At 46.5% G+C, this 20,751-nt stretch overlaps 1 protein-coding gene across 3 annotated transcripts in view; it reads right to left on the bottom strand.

Moving 5' to 3' along the window:
- The window catches only part of slc39a11 (solute carrier family 39, member 11), a 588,303-nt gene that overhangs the window by 10,837 nt on the left and 556,715 nt on the right, over positions 1-20,751 (bottom strand). For all 3 annotated transcript variants that reach the window (XM_078401340.1, XM_078401337.1, XM_078401338.1), the window contains exon 7: positions 1,714-1,812. In XM_078401340.1, coding sequence (XP_078257466.1) covers positions 1,714-1,812 — 99 coding nt within the window. The remainder of the gene's footprint in view (positions 1-1,713; positions 1,813-20,751) is intronic.

Genomic DNA, 20,751 nt, shown 5'->3' with positions numbered 1-20,751 from the left:
CCAGCACCTGCAGTTCCTTCCTACAGGTTTGTAGGTTAATTGGCTTCTGTGAATTATCCCCAGTGTGTAGGATAGAACTAGTGAGAATGGGTGATCGTTGGTCGGCCTGAACTCTGTGGGCTGAAGGGCCTGTTTCCACGTTGTATCTCTAAACTAAACTCTAAACGACGATGGTGAGTTGATGGTGAGTTTGGGACGATTCAGCCTGAATATTTAGTGCACGTTCTTGCACAACTCTCTGTATATGCACAGCATAGAAAGTCTTGCAGCTTTTTAAATGTCATTTTTACATGTTAAGTCCTGAACTTTTCCCTAGTTTCTGAAGAATGATGGTGCTTCCATCTGTCACAACGATGCCAATAATGTTCCATTGCCAGACTATTACTTAATGTTATCTCATGGGACTGTGTTTTGTTTCCGCCATTCGAGACATGTTCAGCTTGAACAGTTTGCGAACCGTTCCAAGTGTAACACTGAACATAAGGATCCATTCGAATGGAACACAATATACCTTCCGGGTAAAAAATAAAAAATCACTGGAGGAACTCAGCGGGTCAGGCAGCATCTATGGAGGTAGTCACACAGAATGCTGGAGTAACTCAGCGGGTCAGGCAGCATCTCTGGAGAAAAAGAATAGGTGACGTTTCAGGTCGAAACCCTTCTTCAAAGTGACAATGAATAAGATGATCAAGGACGAGTCTCACTCCGGACACTTCCTCTTCTCCCCTCTCCCATCATGCAAGAGGTGCAGAAGTGTGAAAGCTCGTAGCTTCAAATTCAGAGACAGTTTCTTCCCAGCTGTTATCAGGCAACTGAACCATCCTACCACCGACTAGAGAGCGTTCCTGACCTGCCATCTACCTTATTGAAGACCCTCAGACTATCTTTAATCACCCTTTACTGGACTTTATGTTGCACTAAACATTATACCCTTTATCCAGTATCTGTACACTGTGGACGGCTTGATTGAAATCATGCATAGTCTTTATGTTGACTGGATAGCACGCCACAAAAAAGCTGTTCACTGTATTTTGGCACACGTGACTATAAACTAAACTAAGATAAACTAAAATTGTAAATAATGATTGGAATATATCAGTTCAATTCAGTTCAGTTTAGTTTATCGTCACGTGTACCGAGGTACAGTGAAAAGCTTGTGTTGCGTCCTAACCAGTCAGCGGAAAGACAACACATGATTACAATCGAGCCATTTACAGTGCACAGATGATAAGGGAATAGCGTTTAGTGCAAGGTAAAGCCAGAAAGGTCCGATCAAATATTGTCTGAGAGTCACCAATGAGGTGGATAGTAGTTCAGGACTGCTTCCTGGATGCAGTAGGATGATTTTGTTGCCCGATAACAGCTGGGAAGAAAGTGTCCCTGAATCTGGAGGTGTGTGCGTTTTCACACTTCTATACCTTTTGCCCGATGCGAGATGGGGGGAAGAGGGAGTGGCCAGGGTGCGACTCGTCCTTGATCATGCTGCTGGCCTTGCCGAGGCAGCGTGAGGTGTAAATGGAGTCAATGGAAGGGAGGTTGGTTTGTGTGATGGGCTGCCTCTACAATTCGCTGCTGTTGTATTCAGTTTATCCGGCATATTCTGGGTTTTTTTAAGAAAAAAAAGTGGTTTTTAAACGTTATGGTTAGATTTTTAAGTGGATTAAATCTGATTTTAAATGTTTCTTTATCCACGCTTGCCTTCTACTTACTCACCAGAAAGCCCTCCATTTGGACACACCTGCTCCGTGCAGGGGCAGGCTAACTGCGAGGCCTTCAGGGAAATTCTGCAGTCCAATCCCAATCGCTAAGTTCCTGTGAAGAAATAATAAAAATAATAAGTGGACGAACAAATGAATGCAAATCTCGCACGATGATCACTCTGAACATGAGATTCAAAACTTCAATAGGTTGATCGAAAGATACAGCATCCAGATAAAGAAACGGTCTCTTTAGGTCACCGAGTCCATGCTGACCATCGATCACCAGTTCACACCAGTTACATGTTTAGTTCAGTTTAGTTTAGAGACACAGCGCGGAAACAGGCCCTTCGGCCCACCGCATCGACCAGCGATCCCCGCACACTTACTCAAATCAAGCACAATTTACAATTATACCAAGCCAATTGACCTACAAACCTGTACACCTTTGTTGTGTGGGAGGAAACCGGAGATCCTGGAGAAAACCCAGGCAGATCACAGGGAGAACGTACAAATTCGATACAGACAAGCACCCCTAGTCAGGATCGAACCCGGATCTCTGGCGCTGTCGGGCAGCAACTCTATCGCTGCACCACAGTGCCGCCCTAGTCAGTGCCTTGCCGTTATCCCACTTTTGCCTCCGCTGCCTACCTACGAGGAGCGATTTCCTGAGGCCAATTTGCTGACAAACCCGCACGCCTTTAGGATGTGGGAGGAAACCGGAGCACCCGGAGGAAACCCACGCGGGCACAGGGAGAAACTGCAAACCCCGCAAAGACGGCGCCCGGGGTCAAGATCGAACCCGGGTCTCCACCGCTGTGAGGCAGCGGCTCAGCAGCTTTGCTTCTGCCAGTCAATAATGATTAATGGACGTACATTACTTTGAATTTCTGTGTGTTTTTACTCTTCGTGTGGGGAAATTGCAGCAATCCATCAGTGCCGAGATGATTTATTGGTCGCAGTACATTTCCTAATGGTAATCTACAAAATAGGATATATTTTGCTTGAAAATGTGCTGCAAATTAGTTTTAATTACCTGCATCTAAAACGAACAATGAAAAATAAGCACTTGTCAAGTATTCTGCAACACTGCACCACTGAGATGATCCAAGAAAAAAGGACGTGTTTTTGCATTCTCCCCCCCCCCCCCCCCCCCCCCCTGTTCATGATGTTGATAAAAATTTGGAACTGGAATTCCCACAGACTAAAACAATTGGTCTGACTGACTGCCAAATTAATCATAACCACTTTCTGACTGGGACTGTGGACAAGTTGCTTAAGTGAGTTGTTCAATATTGGCTCAGTGCAAGATGGATGTTAAGACAAGGTCAACAGGACAGGATTCATTCACTGTTACCACTTGTTCAGGAAATCACGTCAACGGGAATGATGAATGGACGAATTTGAAACTGTGGCTGATGAACAAGTACAAGACCTGTGTCATGGATCTCATACATCAGTGGAATATGCGTCACTGCACAGTGATCTAACATTGCTTTACATATTCTGTCGCTGTCATAAGCTTCTGAAATAATAGTGCATAGAACAGTGCTGTACAAGCGCAGGCCCTTCGGCCCACAATGTTTGTGCCGAACAAGACCATCATGATCCAAAGACGTGCAGGTTTGTAGGTTAATTGGCTTCTGTAAATTGCCCCTCGTGTGTACAATGAAAAACTAGGATAACATGAAAAGCCACCAGCACCCACAAAGACTCTTCACACCCCTGCAACAGTCTGTTCGAACTCCTTCCATCGGGCAGACGATACAAGGCCTTCTACGCCTGCACCTCCAGACTCAGGAACAGCTTCATCCCCAGGGCCATAGCTGCTATGAACCGGTCCTGCTGAGCCGGATGACCACAACGCATAGATCAACTTGCACTTTACCCTGTCTAAAAACTGTTCCAACTGTTTCGTTTCGTTGGGTTGCTGTTAATTACATAAATTATTGCATCGTATGGGAGGCGCATTCCCAATCTCGTTGTACCCCTGGGTACAATGACAATAAAGATATATTGTATTGTATTGTATTGTATTGTATTGAACTAGTGTACGAGTGATTATTGGTCGGCGCGGACTAAATGGGCTGATGGGCCTGTTCTCATGCTGTATCACAAAACTAAAAACTGAGGGCGTGCACCGTAGGTTTACTAGGTTAATTCCCGGAATGGCGGGACTGTCATATGCTGAAAGACTGGAGCGACTAGGCTTGAATACACTGAAATTTAGAAGGATGAGAGGGGATGTTATCGGAACGTATAAGATTATTAAGGGGTTGGACACGTTAGAGGCAGGAAACATGTTCCCAATGTTGGGGGAGTCCAAAACAAGGGGCCATAGTTTAAGAATAAGGGGTAGGCCATTTAGAACGGAGATGAGGAAAAACCTTTTCAGTCAGAGAGTTGTGAATCTGTGGAATTCTCTGCCTTAGAAGGCAGTGGAGGCCAATTCTCTGAATGCATTCAAGAGAGAGCTAGATAGAGCTCTTAAGGATAGCGGAGTCAGTGGGTATGGGGAGAAGGCAGGATCGGGGTACTGATTGGGAATGATCAGCCATGATCACATTGAATGGCGGTGCTGGCTCGAAGGGCCGAATGGCCTACTCCTGCACCTATTGTCTATTGTCTATAAACCACGCGGTCACAGGAGAGAACGTGCCGACTCCACACAGACAGCCCCCGAGGTCAGGATAGAAACAGGGTCTCTGGAGCTGTGAGGCAGCAGCTCTACCAGCTGCCCCACTGTGCTGCCCTTTTAATGCAGAGGGATCATAGTTGAAATATCTCTGCCTCACACTTAAGTCTTGCTTGTTAAAACATTGAAGATCAATTGTTTACCAGAGCTGGACACTGGTGTTGTTTAGTGCTTTTACGACTTTGATATTCTATAACTCAATTCCTCAGCAACATTCTTCCCTTTGTGTAAAGGCCACAGATGTTCGTGTTCCATACATCTTTCCAGACACATTACAGAGACCAAGGAAATCTGAAGCAAAGGAATTTGCTTTGAAAATCATATGGCTCTTGTGTAGAGCCCCAGAGTATTCAACAACCATTGAACTTTTAAAAAATAAAATGGATATAATTGTCTTTGGAAAATTAACCGCAGTTCTCAAACTAAATGCAGTTTACCAGTAAATATCTGCTATTCTTCAAGTTTCCAGAACTCATTTTGGTTCCTTGCAGACAGTCAGGGGTGACAATGAGTGTAAGAAGGAACGACAGATGCTGGTGTACACCGAAGGGAGGCACAAAATACTGGAGTAACACTGATGAAGGGGTGCGACCCGAAACGTAGCCTGGAGAAGGATTTCAACCCAAAATGTCACCTATTCCTTTTCTCCAGAGATGCTGCCTGACCCGCTGAGTTACTCCAGCATTTTGTGACTATCTCAGGGGTAATAATGAGGTGTGTTGCAGAATATAAGAGTCTAAGTTCATCATAAAACTCCTGAGGGCAAAAAGCCTCATATCAGGAATGCTTCTGTGGCAGGTAAACAGATCCAAAAAGTGCATTATGATTGCACAACTTAAAAACAAATCAACCTTTCATTAAACAGGGAATGAGACTGATGGATTCAGGTTCAGTGGTTTGACATGAGGTAAATAAGTACTTGAAAGTCAGTCAGAACACATAGACTATACATAGAAAAAAAATATATATATATTTTTTCTCTATGTTTCATCTATGTATTCTGACTGACCTTCAAGTACTATAAGAAAATAACTGCAGATGCTGGTACAAATCGAAGGTATTTATTCACAAAATGCTGGAGTAACTCAGCAGTAACTCAGTCTGAAGAAGGGTCTCGACCCGAAACGTCACCCATTCCTTCTCTCCTGAGATGCTGCCTGACCTGCTGAGTTACTCCAGCATTTTGTGAATAAAGACCTTCAAGTACTTATTTACCTCATGTCAAACCACCGAACCTGAATCCATCACAAAGTGCTGGAGAAACTCAGTGGGTCGGGCAGCATCTCTGGAGAACATGTCGGGCATCTCTGGATCCATCTTCTCCAGAGATGCTGCCTGACCCGCTGAGTTACCCCGGAACTTTGTGTCTTTTTATTTGTAAACCAACACCTCCAGTTCTTTATGTCTTCTTCTCGTAGCACAGGTTGGAGGGACATTAAGAAGATCTAACGGAATAAAGGGGTGTATATTTCAGAAGGTTGAAATAGAATACGACTCAGTGCGGCATGGTGGCACAGGGTTGCTGCCTTACAGCGCCAGAGACCCGGGTTCGATCCTGACTACAGGTGCAGTCTGTACGGAGTTTTTACGTTCTTCCTGTGACCTGCGTGGGTTTTCTCTGGGATCATTCTTCAGACTCATTTTATGTTTGGCACAAAGTGTAAAATACACCTTTCCCTTCCGTAGCTCTAGACTCCCTCGCCCTGACCCTCAGTCCGAGGAAGGGTCTCAACCCGAAAACGTCACCCATTCCTTCCCTCCAGAGATGCTGCAAGTCCCGATGAGCTACTCCAGTATTTTGTGTCTATCCTTGGTGAGGACTGTCAAGGATTTTGAAAAAAAAAACCCCAACAATTCATATTTGTCTCTTACTACTTAAGGGCACTCCAAACTGCTCTCTGTGGCCAATCTCTCGAGGCAATAAGCTACACATATGGCATTAGCTGCAAATCATCTCAAATTATGAAAAGCTGCTTTGCTTTGCGTTCTTTGGCTTGTCTCGCCTGCCATTGGCTCGGCTTCAAGATCCTGCCCCAGAAATGAAACAGATAAATTGGAGTTAGTCACAAAAAGACTGCTGCAGCCTGCATGCATTCTTCTGATTGTATAAGTCGAGCCAACACCTACTGGCACTTTGAATATCATTCCTGTGCTGCCAGGCTTTTGGACACCAGAACACTGGGCTGCAGTAACAGTTGAGATGTTTCCATCATTCTTTCTTCCGTTTCTCACGCGTGAAGAGGGTGTCTCACATTTCCAGGCGCCCATACACTTCCCCCAGGACACACATATGCCTCTGCAAGCACTTCAATAGCTCAGGCACATAAATAACAGCGTCCCGTCCTCTTTAACACAACGGCCACTCACTCAGCCCCAGTATTGCCAATTGACTAAATCAAATGGGAGGCTTGGAACATTTAAAATGAATGATTCTAATGACTGCTTCTTATTCTTTTGCTCTTCTGGGACATTCTCAGCAATGCTGATTTGGGGGGTTCCAGCTCACTGATGGGGAGATCTTCCTTTGAAAAGGTTGTGGTAGATTGAGCATTACAGCTCTGCGTGTGTGTGCGTGTGCATGAGGTGTGTGTGGCCATCCGGGTGTGCATGTGCAAAAAATGTATGTGTGTGTCTGTGCGTGTGTGTGTGTGTGTGTGTGTGTGTGTGTGTATGTGTTTGTGTGTGTCTGTATGTATGCCTGTGTCTGTATGCCTGTGTCTGTATGTTTGTGTATGTGCAGTTGTGTATGCGTTTGTGTGCGCGTGTGTCTGTGTGTGCATCTGTGTCTGTGTGTGTGTTTGTATGTCTGTGTGCATGTGCCTATGTGTATGTCTGTGTGTGTGTGTGTGTTTATGTGTGTGTGTGTGTTTATGTGTGTGCCTGTGTGTGCGTGTGTGTCTGTATGTGTGTCAGTGTCTGGATGTCTATGTCTGTGGGCATGTATGTATGTGTTTGTACGTGCGTATCTGTGTGTGTCTGTACGTGTGCCTGTGGATGTGTGTGTGTGTGTGTGTGTATATGCGGCATATCTGTGTGCGTGTCTGTGTGCGCGAGTCTGCAGCTCCGTGTCCGTGTGTAAGTCTGTGTTTTACTCAACACAGCCTGTGTGGTCTCACATAAAAAGGGAAACTTGTTATTTTCCACTTTGAGTTTTCCACTTTACAGTCCACAAGACCATCAATATCAATTTTGAGCCTGAACCCATTTCTTTGCCAACAGCAGCAGCTTTACTGTTTCCATGCTCATCCCACCCACGATTTACACATTATTTGATTCGCAATAACCATGTTTGTTAACAGCTCCATCTCCCAGCTGAAAGCTAACTATGTCGGCACGGAGGTGACTAAATTGTCCGTAAACTACCAGGACCTCCAGCATCCTTTCGTGGCTCAATGAGCGTGAAGTACTGAAGCACATGGATCACAAACATGTGTAGGAAGGAACTGCAGATGCTGGTTTACACCGAAGATGGACACAAAAAGCTGGAGTAACACAGCGGGTCAGGCAGCATCTCTGGAGAAAAGGAATTGTTGGCGTTTCAGGTCAGGTCCCTTCTTCAGACTGAGTCAGGGGAGAGGGAAACAAGAGATATGAAAAGGTACATAGAACAAATGGATGAAAGATATGCAAAATTACAGATCAAAGCCAGCACCAAGATGATCAAGGAAAGGTGGAGCCCACAATGGTCCATTGTTGGCTGCGGGGAAGGTGATAACGAGTGATACAAAAGTGAATCTCAGCAGGACAGGACGACAGCGAAACTCTGATAGTGGAGGAGTCACAGGACAGAAAAGTCAGCGTGGGAATGGGAACGTGACCACGTGGGTTTCCTCCGGGTGCTCCGGTTTCCTCCCACATCCCAAACACGTACGGACTTGTGGGTTAATTGGCCCTGTGAAATTGTCTCAGTGTGTCGGGACTGGATGAGAAAGTGGGATCACGAGGAACTAGAATGTACGGGTGATCGATGATCGGCAGGGAATTGGTGGGCCGAAGGGCCTGTTTCCATGCTGTGTTTCTAAAACTAAAAGTAAATCATGAGGTTGGGACAGAGATTTTGAAAAATCAGTCTGCATAAAAAACAAACAGAATGAAAGCCTTTGGAGAAAATGAATATTCATTTCATTTTTATGTTGTTCAGTTCAGTTTATTGTCACGTGTACCGAGGTACAGCCAGCGAGTCAGTCAGGCAGTCAGTCAGCAGAAAGACAATATATGATTACAATCATGCCATTTACAGTGTACAGATACATGGTAAGGGAATAACGTTTATTGCAAGGTAAAGCCAGCAAAGTCCGGTCAAGGAGCGTCCGAGGGACATCAAAGGTAGATAGTAGTTCAACACTGCTCTCTGGTTGTGGTAGGACGGTTCAGTTGCCTGATAACAGCTGGGTAGAAACTGTTAAATGAAATCAGAGGGGAAATTTCTGACTGGAGTGTTTGGCAGTGAAGGCTCATGGTTTGGTGTAACCACCGAGCCTGGGTTATCACAATAATCATATCATATCATATCATATATCTACAGCCGGAAACAGGCCTTTTCGGCCCTCCAAGTCCGTGCCGCCCAGTGATCCCCGTACATTAACACTATCCTACACCCACTAGGGACAATTTTTACATTTACCCAGCCAATTAACCTACATACCTGTACGTCTTTGGAGTGTGGGAGGAAACCGAAGATCTCGGAGAAAACCCACGCAGGTTCTCCCCGTGACCAATAATCTTTTTGGTTTATAGGAAAGTCAGGGGTTATGTGCAACAAGCACAAAAGTGGAGCTGAGATCAAGATCAGAGAAGCCATGGTCTTATTCACCATTCACCATCTACCTCATTGGAGACACTCGGACTATCTTTAATCAGACTTTACTGGACTTTATCCCTGGACTTTGTCTAGAGATTAGAGATCTCTTGTTTTAGAGATACGTCGTGGAAACGGGCCCTTCGGCACACCTAGTCCTCCCTGACCAGCGACTCCCGCACATTAACTCCACACTACCCTACACACACTTGGGACAATTTTACATTTATACCAAGCCAAGTAACCTACAAACCTGTACGTCTTTGAAGTGTGGGAGGAAACCGAATATCTCAGAGTAAACCCATGCAGTTCACGGGGAGAACGTACAAACTCCGTACAGACAAGCAACCGTAGTCAGGATCGAACCCGGGTCTCTAGCGCTGTAAGGCAGTAACCCTCAAGCACCTTTCCTGCACCTTCCCACTGCAAGGCTATTCCCTCTACTTTGTAACTGTACAATCTGGACGTCTTTATTGTAATCATGTATATTCTTTCCACTGCCTGGGTAGCGCGCAACAAAAAAGCCTTTTACTGCACCTTGGTACAGGTGACAATAAATAAAACTAAACTATTAACGAGCAGAACAGGTTAGAGAAGCCTTGTGGCCCATGTTCGCTCCATTGTCTTACGTCCAGTGATATTTGTTGGACTACTTGTCGTGGAACGGCAGAGGCCAACGCAAGCTACTTGTATCTGCCAACCAACTGCAAGATGGAAGGACGAGTGGCTGTTCGAACAAATACCAGCATTGGCCACAGGAGGTGCCAACCCCCAGGGACACAGAGGAGGTCGGGAGAAGAGAGGGACATCGGGTCAGGAAAGCATTATATCGGGATGCATCACAGCATGGTTTTGGAACAGCTCTATCCAAAACCGCATGAAGTTGCAGCGAATTGTGGACGCAGCCCAGACCATCACACCAACCAACCTCACCAACAGCTTCTCCTGGACCACCCCTATTGAAGCAATGACCAAGAAATCACACCGACGCCTCTACCTCCTTAGAAGGCTTAGGAAGTTCGGCATGTCCCCTACAACTCTCACCAACTTCTACAGATGCACCATAGAAAGCATTTTATCAGGATGCCTCACAGCTTGGTTTGGAAACAGCTCCATCCAAAACCGCAAGAAATTGCAGCGATTTGTGGACGCAGCCCAGACCATCACACCAACCAACCTCCCTTCTGTTGACTCCATTTATACCTCACGCTGCCTCGGCAAGACCAGCAGCATAATCAAGGACGAGTCACAACCTGGCCGCTCCCTCTTCTCCCCTCTGCCATCGAGCAAAAGGTATAGAAGTATGAAAACACACACTTCCAGATTCAGCGACAGTTTCTTCCCAGCTTCTTCCCAGCTGAATCATCCTACCACAACCAGAGAGAAGTCCTCAACCACTATCTGTCTCATTGGTGAGACTCGGACTATCCTTGATTGCACTTTACTGGCTTTACCTTGCACTAAACATTATTCCCTTATCATGTGGCCGATTAGGAAAAGGGGAGATGCAACGAGACCTGGGTGTCGTGGTGCACCAGTCATTGAAAGTAGGCATGCAGGTGCAGCAGGCAGTGAAGAAAGCGAATGGTATGTTGGCATTCATAGTGAAGGGGATTTGAGTATAGGAGCAGGGAGGTTCTGCTGCAGTTGTACAGGGCATTGGTGAGACCACACCTGGAGTATTGCGTACAGTTTTGGTCTCCTAATCTGAGGAAAGACATTCTTGCCATAGAGGGAGTACAGAGAAGGTTCACCAGATTGATTCCTGGGATGGCAGGACTTTCATATGAAGAAAGACTGGATAGACTCGGCTTGTACTCGCTGGAATTTAGAAGATTGAGGGGGGATCTTATAGAAACTTACAAAATTCTTTAGGGGTTGGACAGGCTAGATGCAGGAAGATTGTTCCCGATGTTGGGGAAGTCCAGAACAAGGGGTCACAGTTTAAGGATAAGGGGGAAGTCTTTTAGGACCGAGATGAGAAAGTTTTTTTTCACACAGAGAGTGGTGAATCTGTGGAATTCTCTGCCACAGAGGGTAGTTGAGGCCAGTTCATTGGCTATATTTAAGAGGGAGTTAGATGTGGCCCTTGTGGCTAAAGGGATCAGGGGGTATGGAGAGGAGGCAGGTACGGGCTACTGAGTTGGATGATCAGCCATGATCATATTGAATGGCGGTGCAGGCTTGAAGGGCCGAATGGCCTACTCCTGCACCTATTTCCTATGTTTCTATGTATCTATACACTGTGAATGGTACGATTGTAATCCGCTGACTGGATAGCATGCAACAAAAGCCTTTCACTGTACCACATTATATGTGACAATAAACTAAACTGCACTGGGTGGCGGGTCTGCAGCAGGCTGGGGCTTACCTGGACCAGGGGCGCTCTAGTACTTCCAGCATGCGGAGCCCAAAGAGTTTAGACTTTTCCTTGTAAAACAGCGCCAAAATATGGCGACTGTGCATTTATGGGTTGTGCAAAATAATTTCACTGTGCTGTGCGTAGGTGACAATAAAGAACCATTGAACCATTAACCGGGGGATTTTGAGGGATTTTATGGCCCCCTGGATAGGGATAGTAAACGGTCTTCCCGACATCACTCCCAGTCGTAAGATGGTGCAGTTACCCCATCCCAACATAGTTGTAGTTTATCATGGCATATGCCGAGCGAGGTACAGCGAAGAGCTTTCGTTGCCTGCTAACCAGTCAGCAGAAAGACAAGACAAGACATGATTACAGTCAGTTTGAAGAAGGGTCTCGACCCTAAGCGTCACCCGTCCCTTCTCTCCAGAGATGCTGCCTGTCCCGCTGAGTTAATGCTGTATTTTGTGCCTTTACATGATTACAATCGAGGCCTTTACGGTGGACAGATGCCGGTGGTATCCGATCCCTGTCTCAACCCCCTTCACCTCAACCAACACATTCGGTTGCAAACACAAATGTGGACAGAGCAACCATAACGGCAGGTGGAATTAACTTTGCTGGGACCTCATCGACTCCCAGAAGAGAGTGAAGCATTGACGGGGAAATCTGGTAATCGGAATATCTTGCCCTGGGCCACGCAAGGAGAACAACATCATCAGTCAAAATACATTGGATCCTTGTCCTCTCCAGCACAAGCATTCCCTGGTGGTGCAGACCAAACAAATTACTTACAGCTTTAAACACACATCCTTCCCAGTTGCTACTGACAACCCAATACACTCTCCTTCAAGCACAGTGCAGGATAAATGTACAATGGCTTTCTGAGAAAGTCAGTCTGCGCCTTTTTTAAAATCAATTATAAAGAAGGTTTCTGTGCCACATGTGTGCACCATGATCAATAGCCCATTTTTACGGCTGAAATGTTAATCTGTTCTCTGTGCATCTAGCATCTCATTATTCACGTTGCTCCTGGCCAACCACTAAGTATACAACGTTTGAAACACGGTGAGTCTGGCCTGTTTAATATTGCAAGTCACCCTATATCGGGGAGAGGGGGTGAAATGTGATCTCCAGACGATTTTTTGTTTTAAGCCCAGAGCTGTTCCCATTCAATTATTCAAATTGAAGATCAGATTTTCTTTCCTTCTTAACAGTTCGACTTTAACGTATTACTGAAGGGGAACAGTGGGAAATTGTGGACGGAAGATCATATTCAGGACACCAAGCAACATGCCTCATGCTGCCATCCGCAGCCTGGTTTCACAGACTTCACTGTGCCTTTTAAGCCACTACTATTATGCTCAAAATCCGGTGGATCTGTTTAATCCAGATGGTTCCTGCACTCAGTATAAATAAGATGCGATGCAAGTTGTGAGCTGTTAGTGCCTGCTGGGAGGGGAAGAAGCCGCCACTGCAATACCTAATAACTGGAAACCGGAGCTGCTGAGTACAAATGTCTATCTGTTCGCGGCGCACAACAGTTCCGACATCTGCAAGTCAGTCTCCTGCACACACGCAAGGCAGATCAAGTTGAAAAACTCACGTTATGAGGACTTCACGTTTATTCCAAAGCTGCCTTTTAGTTTAGAGTTTAGTTTTTAGTTTAGAGCAGCCCAGAGTCAGGCCCTTCGGCCCGTCGAGTCCGCACCGACCAGCGATCCCCGCACACTAACGCTATCCTACACACACTAGGGACAATTTTATAATTATACCACGCCAATTAACCTACTAAGTATTTATTCACAAAATGCTGGAGTAACTCAGCAGGTCAGGCAGCATCTCAGGAGAGAAGGAATGGGTGACGTTTCGGGTCGAGACCCTTCTTCAGACTGACTACTATTTAACCTACTAAGTAGGTCTACTAGTCATGCAAGTCATTGGAGTTTGGGAAGAAAGCGAAGATCTCGGAGACAGACAGCACCCGTTGTCAGGATCGTTCCCGGGTCTCTGGCGTTGTAAGGCAGTAGCTCTACTGCTACGCCACCCAGCTGCCCAGGACTAATGGAAAAAATAGGGCTAAGCCCCCATGTAGCCTTGTGTGTCTTACTACAACCAGAATTACTGTGGAAATGGAAAGGTAGTTACTAAACTATAGGGAGAGGCTGAGCAGGCTAGGACTTTATTCCTTGAAGCGCAAGAGGATAAGGGGTGATCTTATAAAGGTTTAGAGGTATAGCGCGGAAACAGGCCCTTCGGCCCACCGAGTCCGCGCCGACCAGCAATCACCACGTACACTAGCATTATCCTACATACTAGGGACAATTTACAATTTACAGAAGCCAATTAACCTACAAACCTGTACATCTTTGTAATGTAGGAGGAAACCAGAACACCCCTAGAAAACCCACGCAGGTCACAGGAAGAACGTACAAACTCCGTACAGACAGCACCTGTAGTCACGATCGAACCTGCGACTCTGGCGCTCTGAGGCAGCCATTCTACTGCTGCTCCACAGTGCCATAGGGGTGCCAACTATCTCACTTCCAAATACGGGACAAGGTGACCTCACCCAGCCAGCGGCCACGTGCTCCCACTCCACCAATGGCGGCCGCCCTGGGCCGTGAGGCGGGTTGCTACGCAACCTCCTTTAGGCGGCGCCCAGGCCTCCGAACCCACACTGTCCAAACTTACACTGACTGGACCTACACTGTCTGGACCTACAGCGTCCGGGCCTACAGGGTCCGGGCCTACAGGGTCTGGGCCTACAGCGTCTGGGCCTACAGCGTCTGGGCCTACAGCGTCTGGGCCTACAGCGCCCCCCGGGCCTAATACAGGACAAGGGCGGTCCCGTACGGGATAAACCAATTTAGCCCAAAGTACGGGATGTCCGGGCTAATACGGGACAGTTGAAAACCCTACTGTGCCACCCGGCCCAGTGCTAGACCTGCCAAGTCTGACTCAGAGAAGTTTCAATTTGGATGCACAGGAGAGGACTGTGGAAGCAAGAGATATTTGGTCAGTATATGTGACAAAATTGGACACTTCATGTGGATCATAAGAGCTCAGCCAATTAAAACCTATGGATGGTGAACCAGTTGATCGTGAAATTGTGTACGAGTCGGATCCTGTACAAACATCAGGGAGTGAAGCACTGAATTCAAATCTGATGGAGGAACAACAACTTTTGAATTCAAAAGCAGTCCAGAGAGTGACTCAACACCAAAACTTGTAACAAGAGCAAGGGGACTCCAAAAAACAATTACCAGACTAGATTACAAATGCTGCTTGTTAAATTTGTAAGCTGGAAAATTGCAAACATCTCTCTTTTTGTTTATTAAAGAAAACCACAGCAGAGCGGCATGGTGGCGCAGCAGTAGAGTTGCTGCCTTACAGAGCCAGAGACCCGGGTTTGATCCTGACCCAAATGCTATAAGAAAATAACTGCAGATGCTGGTACAAATCGAAGGTATTTATTCACAAAATGCTGGAGTAACTCAGCAGGTCAGGCAGCATCTCGGGAGAGAAGGAATGGGCGACGTTTCGGGTTGAGACCCTTCTTCAGACTGATGTCAGAGGGGCGGGACAAAGGAAGGGTATAGGTGGAGACAGGAAGATAGAGGGAGATCTGGGAAGGGGGAGGGGGAGGGGAAGAGAGGGACAGAGGAACTATCTAAAGTTGGAGAAGTCAATGTTCATACCACTCGGCTGCAAGCTGCCCAGGTGGAATATGAGGTGCTGTTCCTCCAATTTCCGGTGGGCCTCACTATGGCACTGGAGGAGGCCCATGACAGAAAGGTCAGACTGGGAATGGGAGGGGGAGTTGAAGTGCTCGGCCACCAGGAGATCAGGTTGGTTAACGCGGACCGAGCGCAGGTGTTGAGCGAAACGATCGCCGAGCCTGCGTTTGGTTTCGCCGATGTAAATGAGTTGACATCTGGAGCAGCGGATGCAATAGATGTGTTTGGAGGAAGTGCAGGTGAACCTCTGTGTCACCTGGAAAGACTGTTTGGGTCCTTGGATGGAGTTGAGGGGGGAGGTAAAGGGACAGGAATTGCATCTCGTGCGGTTGCAGGGGAAAGTGCCCGGGGATGGGGTGGTTTTGATAGGAAGGGACGAGTGGACCAGGGAGTTACGGAGGGAACGGCCTCTGCGGAACGCAGAAAGGGGAGGGGATGGGAAGATATGGCCAGTGGTGGGGTTGTAGGTGACAGAAATGTTGGCGGATGATTTGTTGGATCCGCTAGCTGGTGGGGTGGAAGGTGAGAACGAGGTGACCCGAGTGCTTGTCTGTACGGAGTTTTTCGTTCTCCCCGTGACCTGCGAGGGTTCCCCCAGGATCTCCGGTTTCCTCCCACCCCCCAAAGACCTACAGGTTTGTAGGTTAATTGGCTTGGCATCATTGTAAACGGCCCCTAGTGTGTGTAGGATAGTGCGAGTGTGTGTGGGGATCGCTGGTCGGCGTGGACTCGGCGGGCTGAAGGGCCTGTTTCCACGCTGTATCTCCAGACTGAACTTATCTTAATGTATCTTAAAGCAAAGAACATGCTGTTGTCTCCATATCCACGCACGTGTTCATGTTGTGATTCTTGTGGTGTGCCTGTTTAGAAAGGTGTAACAATGGGACAGAAAAGCACCAAGGGCTTGGAAACCGTTCACATGGTTAATCTTTGGCTGGGGGGGACGGGACGGGGGACGGGGGGGACTGTGCCTTCAGTGTGTTCATTACCGAACACTAAACAGCTGAAAAGAAAAAGAACATCCACTATTGGGCCTGTCCCTAAAGAGCCACCCCTGACAGCATCATTATTGCCAATGCAGTGACATGTTCCAAGGTGAACTTTCTCAGCCGCGTTCCTGCTGCACAGTTTACTGGGCGGCGTGCAGAACCTTGTAAAAAATTAAGTATCGAGAAAGATCAGACTGTAAAAGAAACCCATTGTTTTATGGTGACCCATGGCTGAGCATTTACCATTGAAATTACTCATAATTACGTCCTCCTTTAATTACGGCTAAATGATGGAATTGGACACAGAAAACAACGACTTCATTTTAATTATAAGGTAGAGCACCACTGCCTTCAGCCCCCACATTAGGTCTGTGCTCCCGAGACTTTGGTTCACTCCAAGCTCAGAGGCAGGAAGTCATAGTCATAGAGTGATACAGTGTGGATGGAAACAGGCCCTTCGGCCCAACTTGCCCACACCGGCCAACGTGTCCCAGCTACTACTAGTCACACCTGCCCGCATTTGGTCCATATCCCTCCAAACCTGTCCCATCCATGTATCTATCTAACTGTTTCTTAAACATTGGGATAGTCTCTGCCTCAACTACCTCCTCTGGCAGCTTGTTCCATACACCCACCACCCTTTGTGTGAAAAAGTTACCCCTCAGATTCCTATTAAATCTTTTCCCCTTCACCTTAAACCTTTGTCCTCTGGTCCTCGATTCACCCTCCTCTGGGCAAGAGACTGTGCGTCTACCCGATCTATTCCTCTCATGATTTTATTCACCTCTATCAGATCGCCGCTCATCCTCCTGCACTCCAAGGAATAGAATCCCAGCCTACAATTATTTTTGTACCTATTAAATTTGTAACCTAACTTTCCTATCCTATTTACAATCCTATCAGTTAATGCTTACTGCTGGTGGTATTAAAGTCATTAGGAACCAAGAAATTGGCATCTTCCCAATCTATTCCTCTCATGATCTCATACACCTCTATTAAGTGTTTAAGGAAGCTTGATTCCACAAGTCTTTTGAAGCAGATTGTGTCAGAGCTGACGCCGACAATGGGGAACTGTGTAGCTGGTAGCTGTGTTGGATAGCTCGGTCCAAGGCGCAGATTCTCACCAATGCAAAGGAACCATTGCCAGCCTCAGAATCTCCATCGCACAACCATGGTGTAATGGCACACTCGGCCAAGAACCATTTCAAATGGCGGAGACTCCAAAGGTACAAAATTCCACAAGGACCATTTGTTACCGATGAACGACGAGCACAACTAGTGTCTGACGAAGAGTCGCGACCCAAAGCGTCCTCCAGAGATGTTGCCTGACCCGCTGAGTTACTCCAGCACTTTGTGTCTTTTTTTGTTGGAAAGAAGCACCTGCAGTTCCTTGTGTCTCCAATGAACACAGCTACGCAGGCATAGTTGAGGGAAATCGGTAAAACACGCACTGAAAAAGCAGTTTACTTTCTGTTTCTTCTCCTTTAGAGTCGTATAGTCAAACAGCATGGAAACAGGCCCTTCGCCCGACTCACCAATGCTGACCAGTCCTGCTTGTTTTAATTCCATTTCTGGCAAGTCATTCCATGCATGCATCATCCTCTGCATGAAGAGATTGTCCCTCTGGTGTCCTTTACACCGTGCCCTTCTCACCCTAAACCTACCCTCTTTCATTCCTCAGTCACCAAGCCTGGGGGAAAGCCTGTGACCATTCACCTTATCTATGCCTCTGTTAAACCCCTGCCCAGCTTGCCCACGCTGACCTACGTCCCCTATGGAAGGTTATGGGTCAAACACAGACAGGTGGGACTCTCTACATTAGTCCGACCTGCCTGCGTTGGACCCATTTCCTTCTACACCTGTCCCATCCATGTACATGCCCAAATGTTTTTTAAACACTGTGATAGTCCCTGCCTCGACTACCTCCTCTGGCTGCTCATTCCGTACACCCACCACCCTTTGTGTAAAAAAGTTGCCCCTCGGGTTCACATTAAAACTCCCCCCCCCCCCCTCACCTGAAACATATGTTCTCGGGTTTTTGATTCCCCTACTCTGGGTGAAACACTCTGTGCATTTACCCTGTCTATTTCTCTCATGATCTCATACACCTCGATAAGATCACCTCTCCTCCACCTGCGCTCCAAAGAGTAAACGGCCTCCACTTGATCAGCTCAATACAAGGTTCAGTAATGTCGTTTTGGTCATTGGTCTTTCGACTAACTTTGTCGAAAGGACCCCCTCGACATACCTGAAAAGTTCTGCCCCCTCTCAGCGTTTACCGAGAAGGCAATCCTAGATGATAAATGGAAAATTTAAATCCAGTTGTACTGTAACCCTATTTTAAAATTATTTTAAAAGGTTTTTAGTTTAGAGATACAGGGCGGAAACAGGCCCTTCGGCCCACCGACTCCACAACGACCAGCGATCCCCGCACAATAACACTATCTTACACACACTGGGGACTATTTACACTAACACCAAGCAAATTAACCTACATACCTATACGTCTTTGGAGTGTGGGAGGAAACCGAAGATCTCGGAGAAAACGCACGCGGTCACGGGGAGAACGTGCAAACTCCGTGCAGCCAGCATCCATAGTTGGGATTGAACTTGGGTCTCCGGCGCTGCAAGCACTGCAAGGGCAGGAACTCTACCGCTGCGCCACCGTGCCTCACGTACCGCTGTGCCACCTGTGTCTTTATGTTATTTGTCTACTTATACGTTCCTCCATCTTCTGTTGACTGATGAAACTGTAAATGGGACTGTTTTGGTGAACTTCTGTAACTTTGTCGGCGCCAGAAACTTGGCGACACTTGCCACGGTACTGCCTAGGTGAGGTCTGCTGTGTGATTTTACCGGGTCGTATGCAAAGCAAGGCATTTCACTGTACCAATAAAGTATCATTGACGATTAGGATTTCTATGTTACACCTCCACCCTTTCTTGTTCCTAACTTTACCCATGTGGCTTCATGCAATAGCATCCCTAATTCATGCTGCTGGAATGAGTTAGGTATTTTGTGTCAGGGAATGCGTGAGAGATTGAAAGTTATTGGCAACAGTTCCCAGCTGTTATCAGGCAACTGAATCACCGACCGCAACCGGAGAGCGATCCTGAACTACTATCTACCTCATTGGTGACCCTCAGGCTGTCTTTGGTCAGGCTGCCTTCTTCCTTGCACTAAACATTCTCCCCTTATCATGCATCTACACACTGTAAATGGCTCGATTGTAATCACGTATTGTCTTTCCGCTGACTGGTTAGCACGCAACAAAAGCTTTTCACTCTACCTCGGTACATGTGACAATAAACGAAATTGAACTGAATTGAACTGAACATTATAGTTCTCCCCAGTTCAACCTGTTAGCACTTTCATGACATTTACAAGGGATTGGTGGGAGCTCTTTGCTGCTTCAGAAAGCTCCATTCTTGATATGTGGCCAAGGACTCCCATCAGGAAAAGTAACAGGATGTTTTCTTAAAATCAGCGCTGGAATTCAAATGACGGTAATTCATTTCCCCCCTTCTTCCAAGGATCAAAATCACTCAGTTTCAGACCAATTCAGATAGCCCCTCCAGCTAAGTCTTAAAGACTGGGTATTTATGCAAAGTAAGAAATCACAATGGAATAAAAACGATAGAAAATGCATTCCTTGTGTGTGTGTAGCGTTTCCAACCAACTGTGTCCAAGAATATAAAACATTTTTTTTTTAAAACAATTAATCTGCTAACTCTCACTTTACATGAATTTCTGAGTTTAGAGCTATAAGCTGTCTAGTCAGACCTTTGTAGAACACACAGAGTCCCACAGCTCATTGGCACAGTCGGTCAAGTCCACCAACTCATCCCCAGACACACAATAACAAAGACATTCGTGAAGGAAAGAACTGCAGATGCTGGTTTACATCGAAGGTAGACACAAAAATGCCGAAGTAACTCAGCGGGACAGGCAGCATCTCTGGAGAGAAGGAACGGGTGACTTTTTGCGTCGAGACCCTTCTTCAGGCTGATAACAAAGACATTAACAAAGACATTCATACTGGATTTAACCTCATCCACTCTCTGGGTAAATACTTCTGGATGGCTACTTCTTACATCACGTCCCTTGCAATGGTTCTCAGATCTTCGGTAATTTCATCTTTATTCCAACAGTGGAAGGACATGGGGGGAGAAGGAAGCGTGTTTTAAAACAACATTTCTTGGCAGCTAGGTCATAAAACATCAGCAACTCAAACTTATGCACAGTGCTCCACTGTTCACTTAATGCACGTTTTCTTGTCACTCGAGTAACTGGGCCTGATTGGGTCTCTTTCTGGCACTAGTACAAACCAGGACACAATGACGCCTCACTTGTGTCCTATATAAAGACAGTTTTGATCACTGTACAAAGTAGCACGGAAGATGTATGTGAATGATACACTAGCATGGCTTAAGTTCCCTCCTACACAAGAGTCGATGTCAGGAAGGAACT

The sequence above is a fragment of the Rhinoraja longicauda genome, chromosome 6 (assembly GCF_053455715.1).
Source record: "Rhinoraja longicauda isolate Sanriku21f chromosome 6, sRhiLon1.1, whole genome shotgun sequence".
Lineage (NCBI taxonomy): Eukaryota > Metazoa > Chordata > Chondrichthyes > Rajiformes > Arhynchobatidae > Rhinoraja > Rhinoraja longicauda.
Note: the sequence above shows the minus strand (reverse complement) of the source record. Positions and strands in the feature narration are given on the sequence as shown.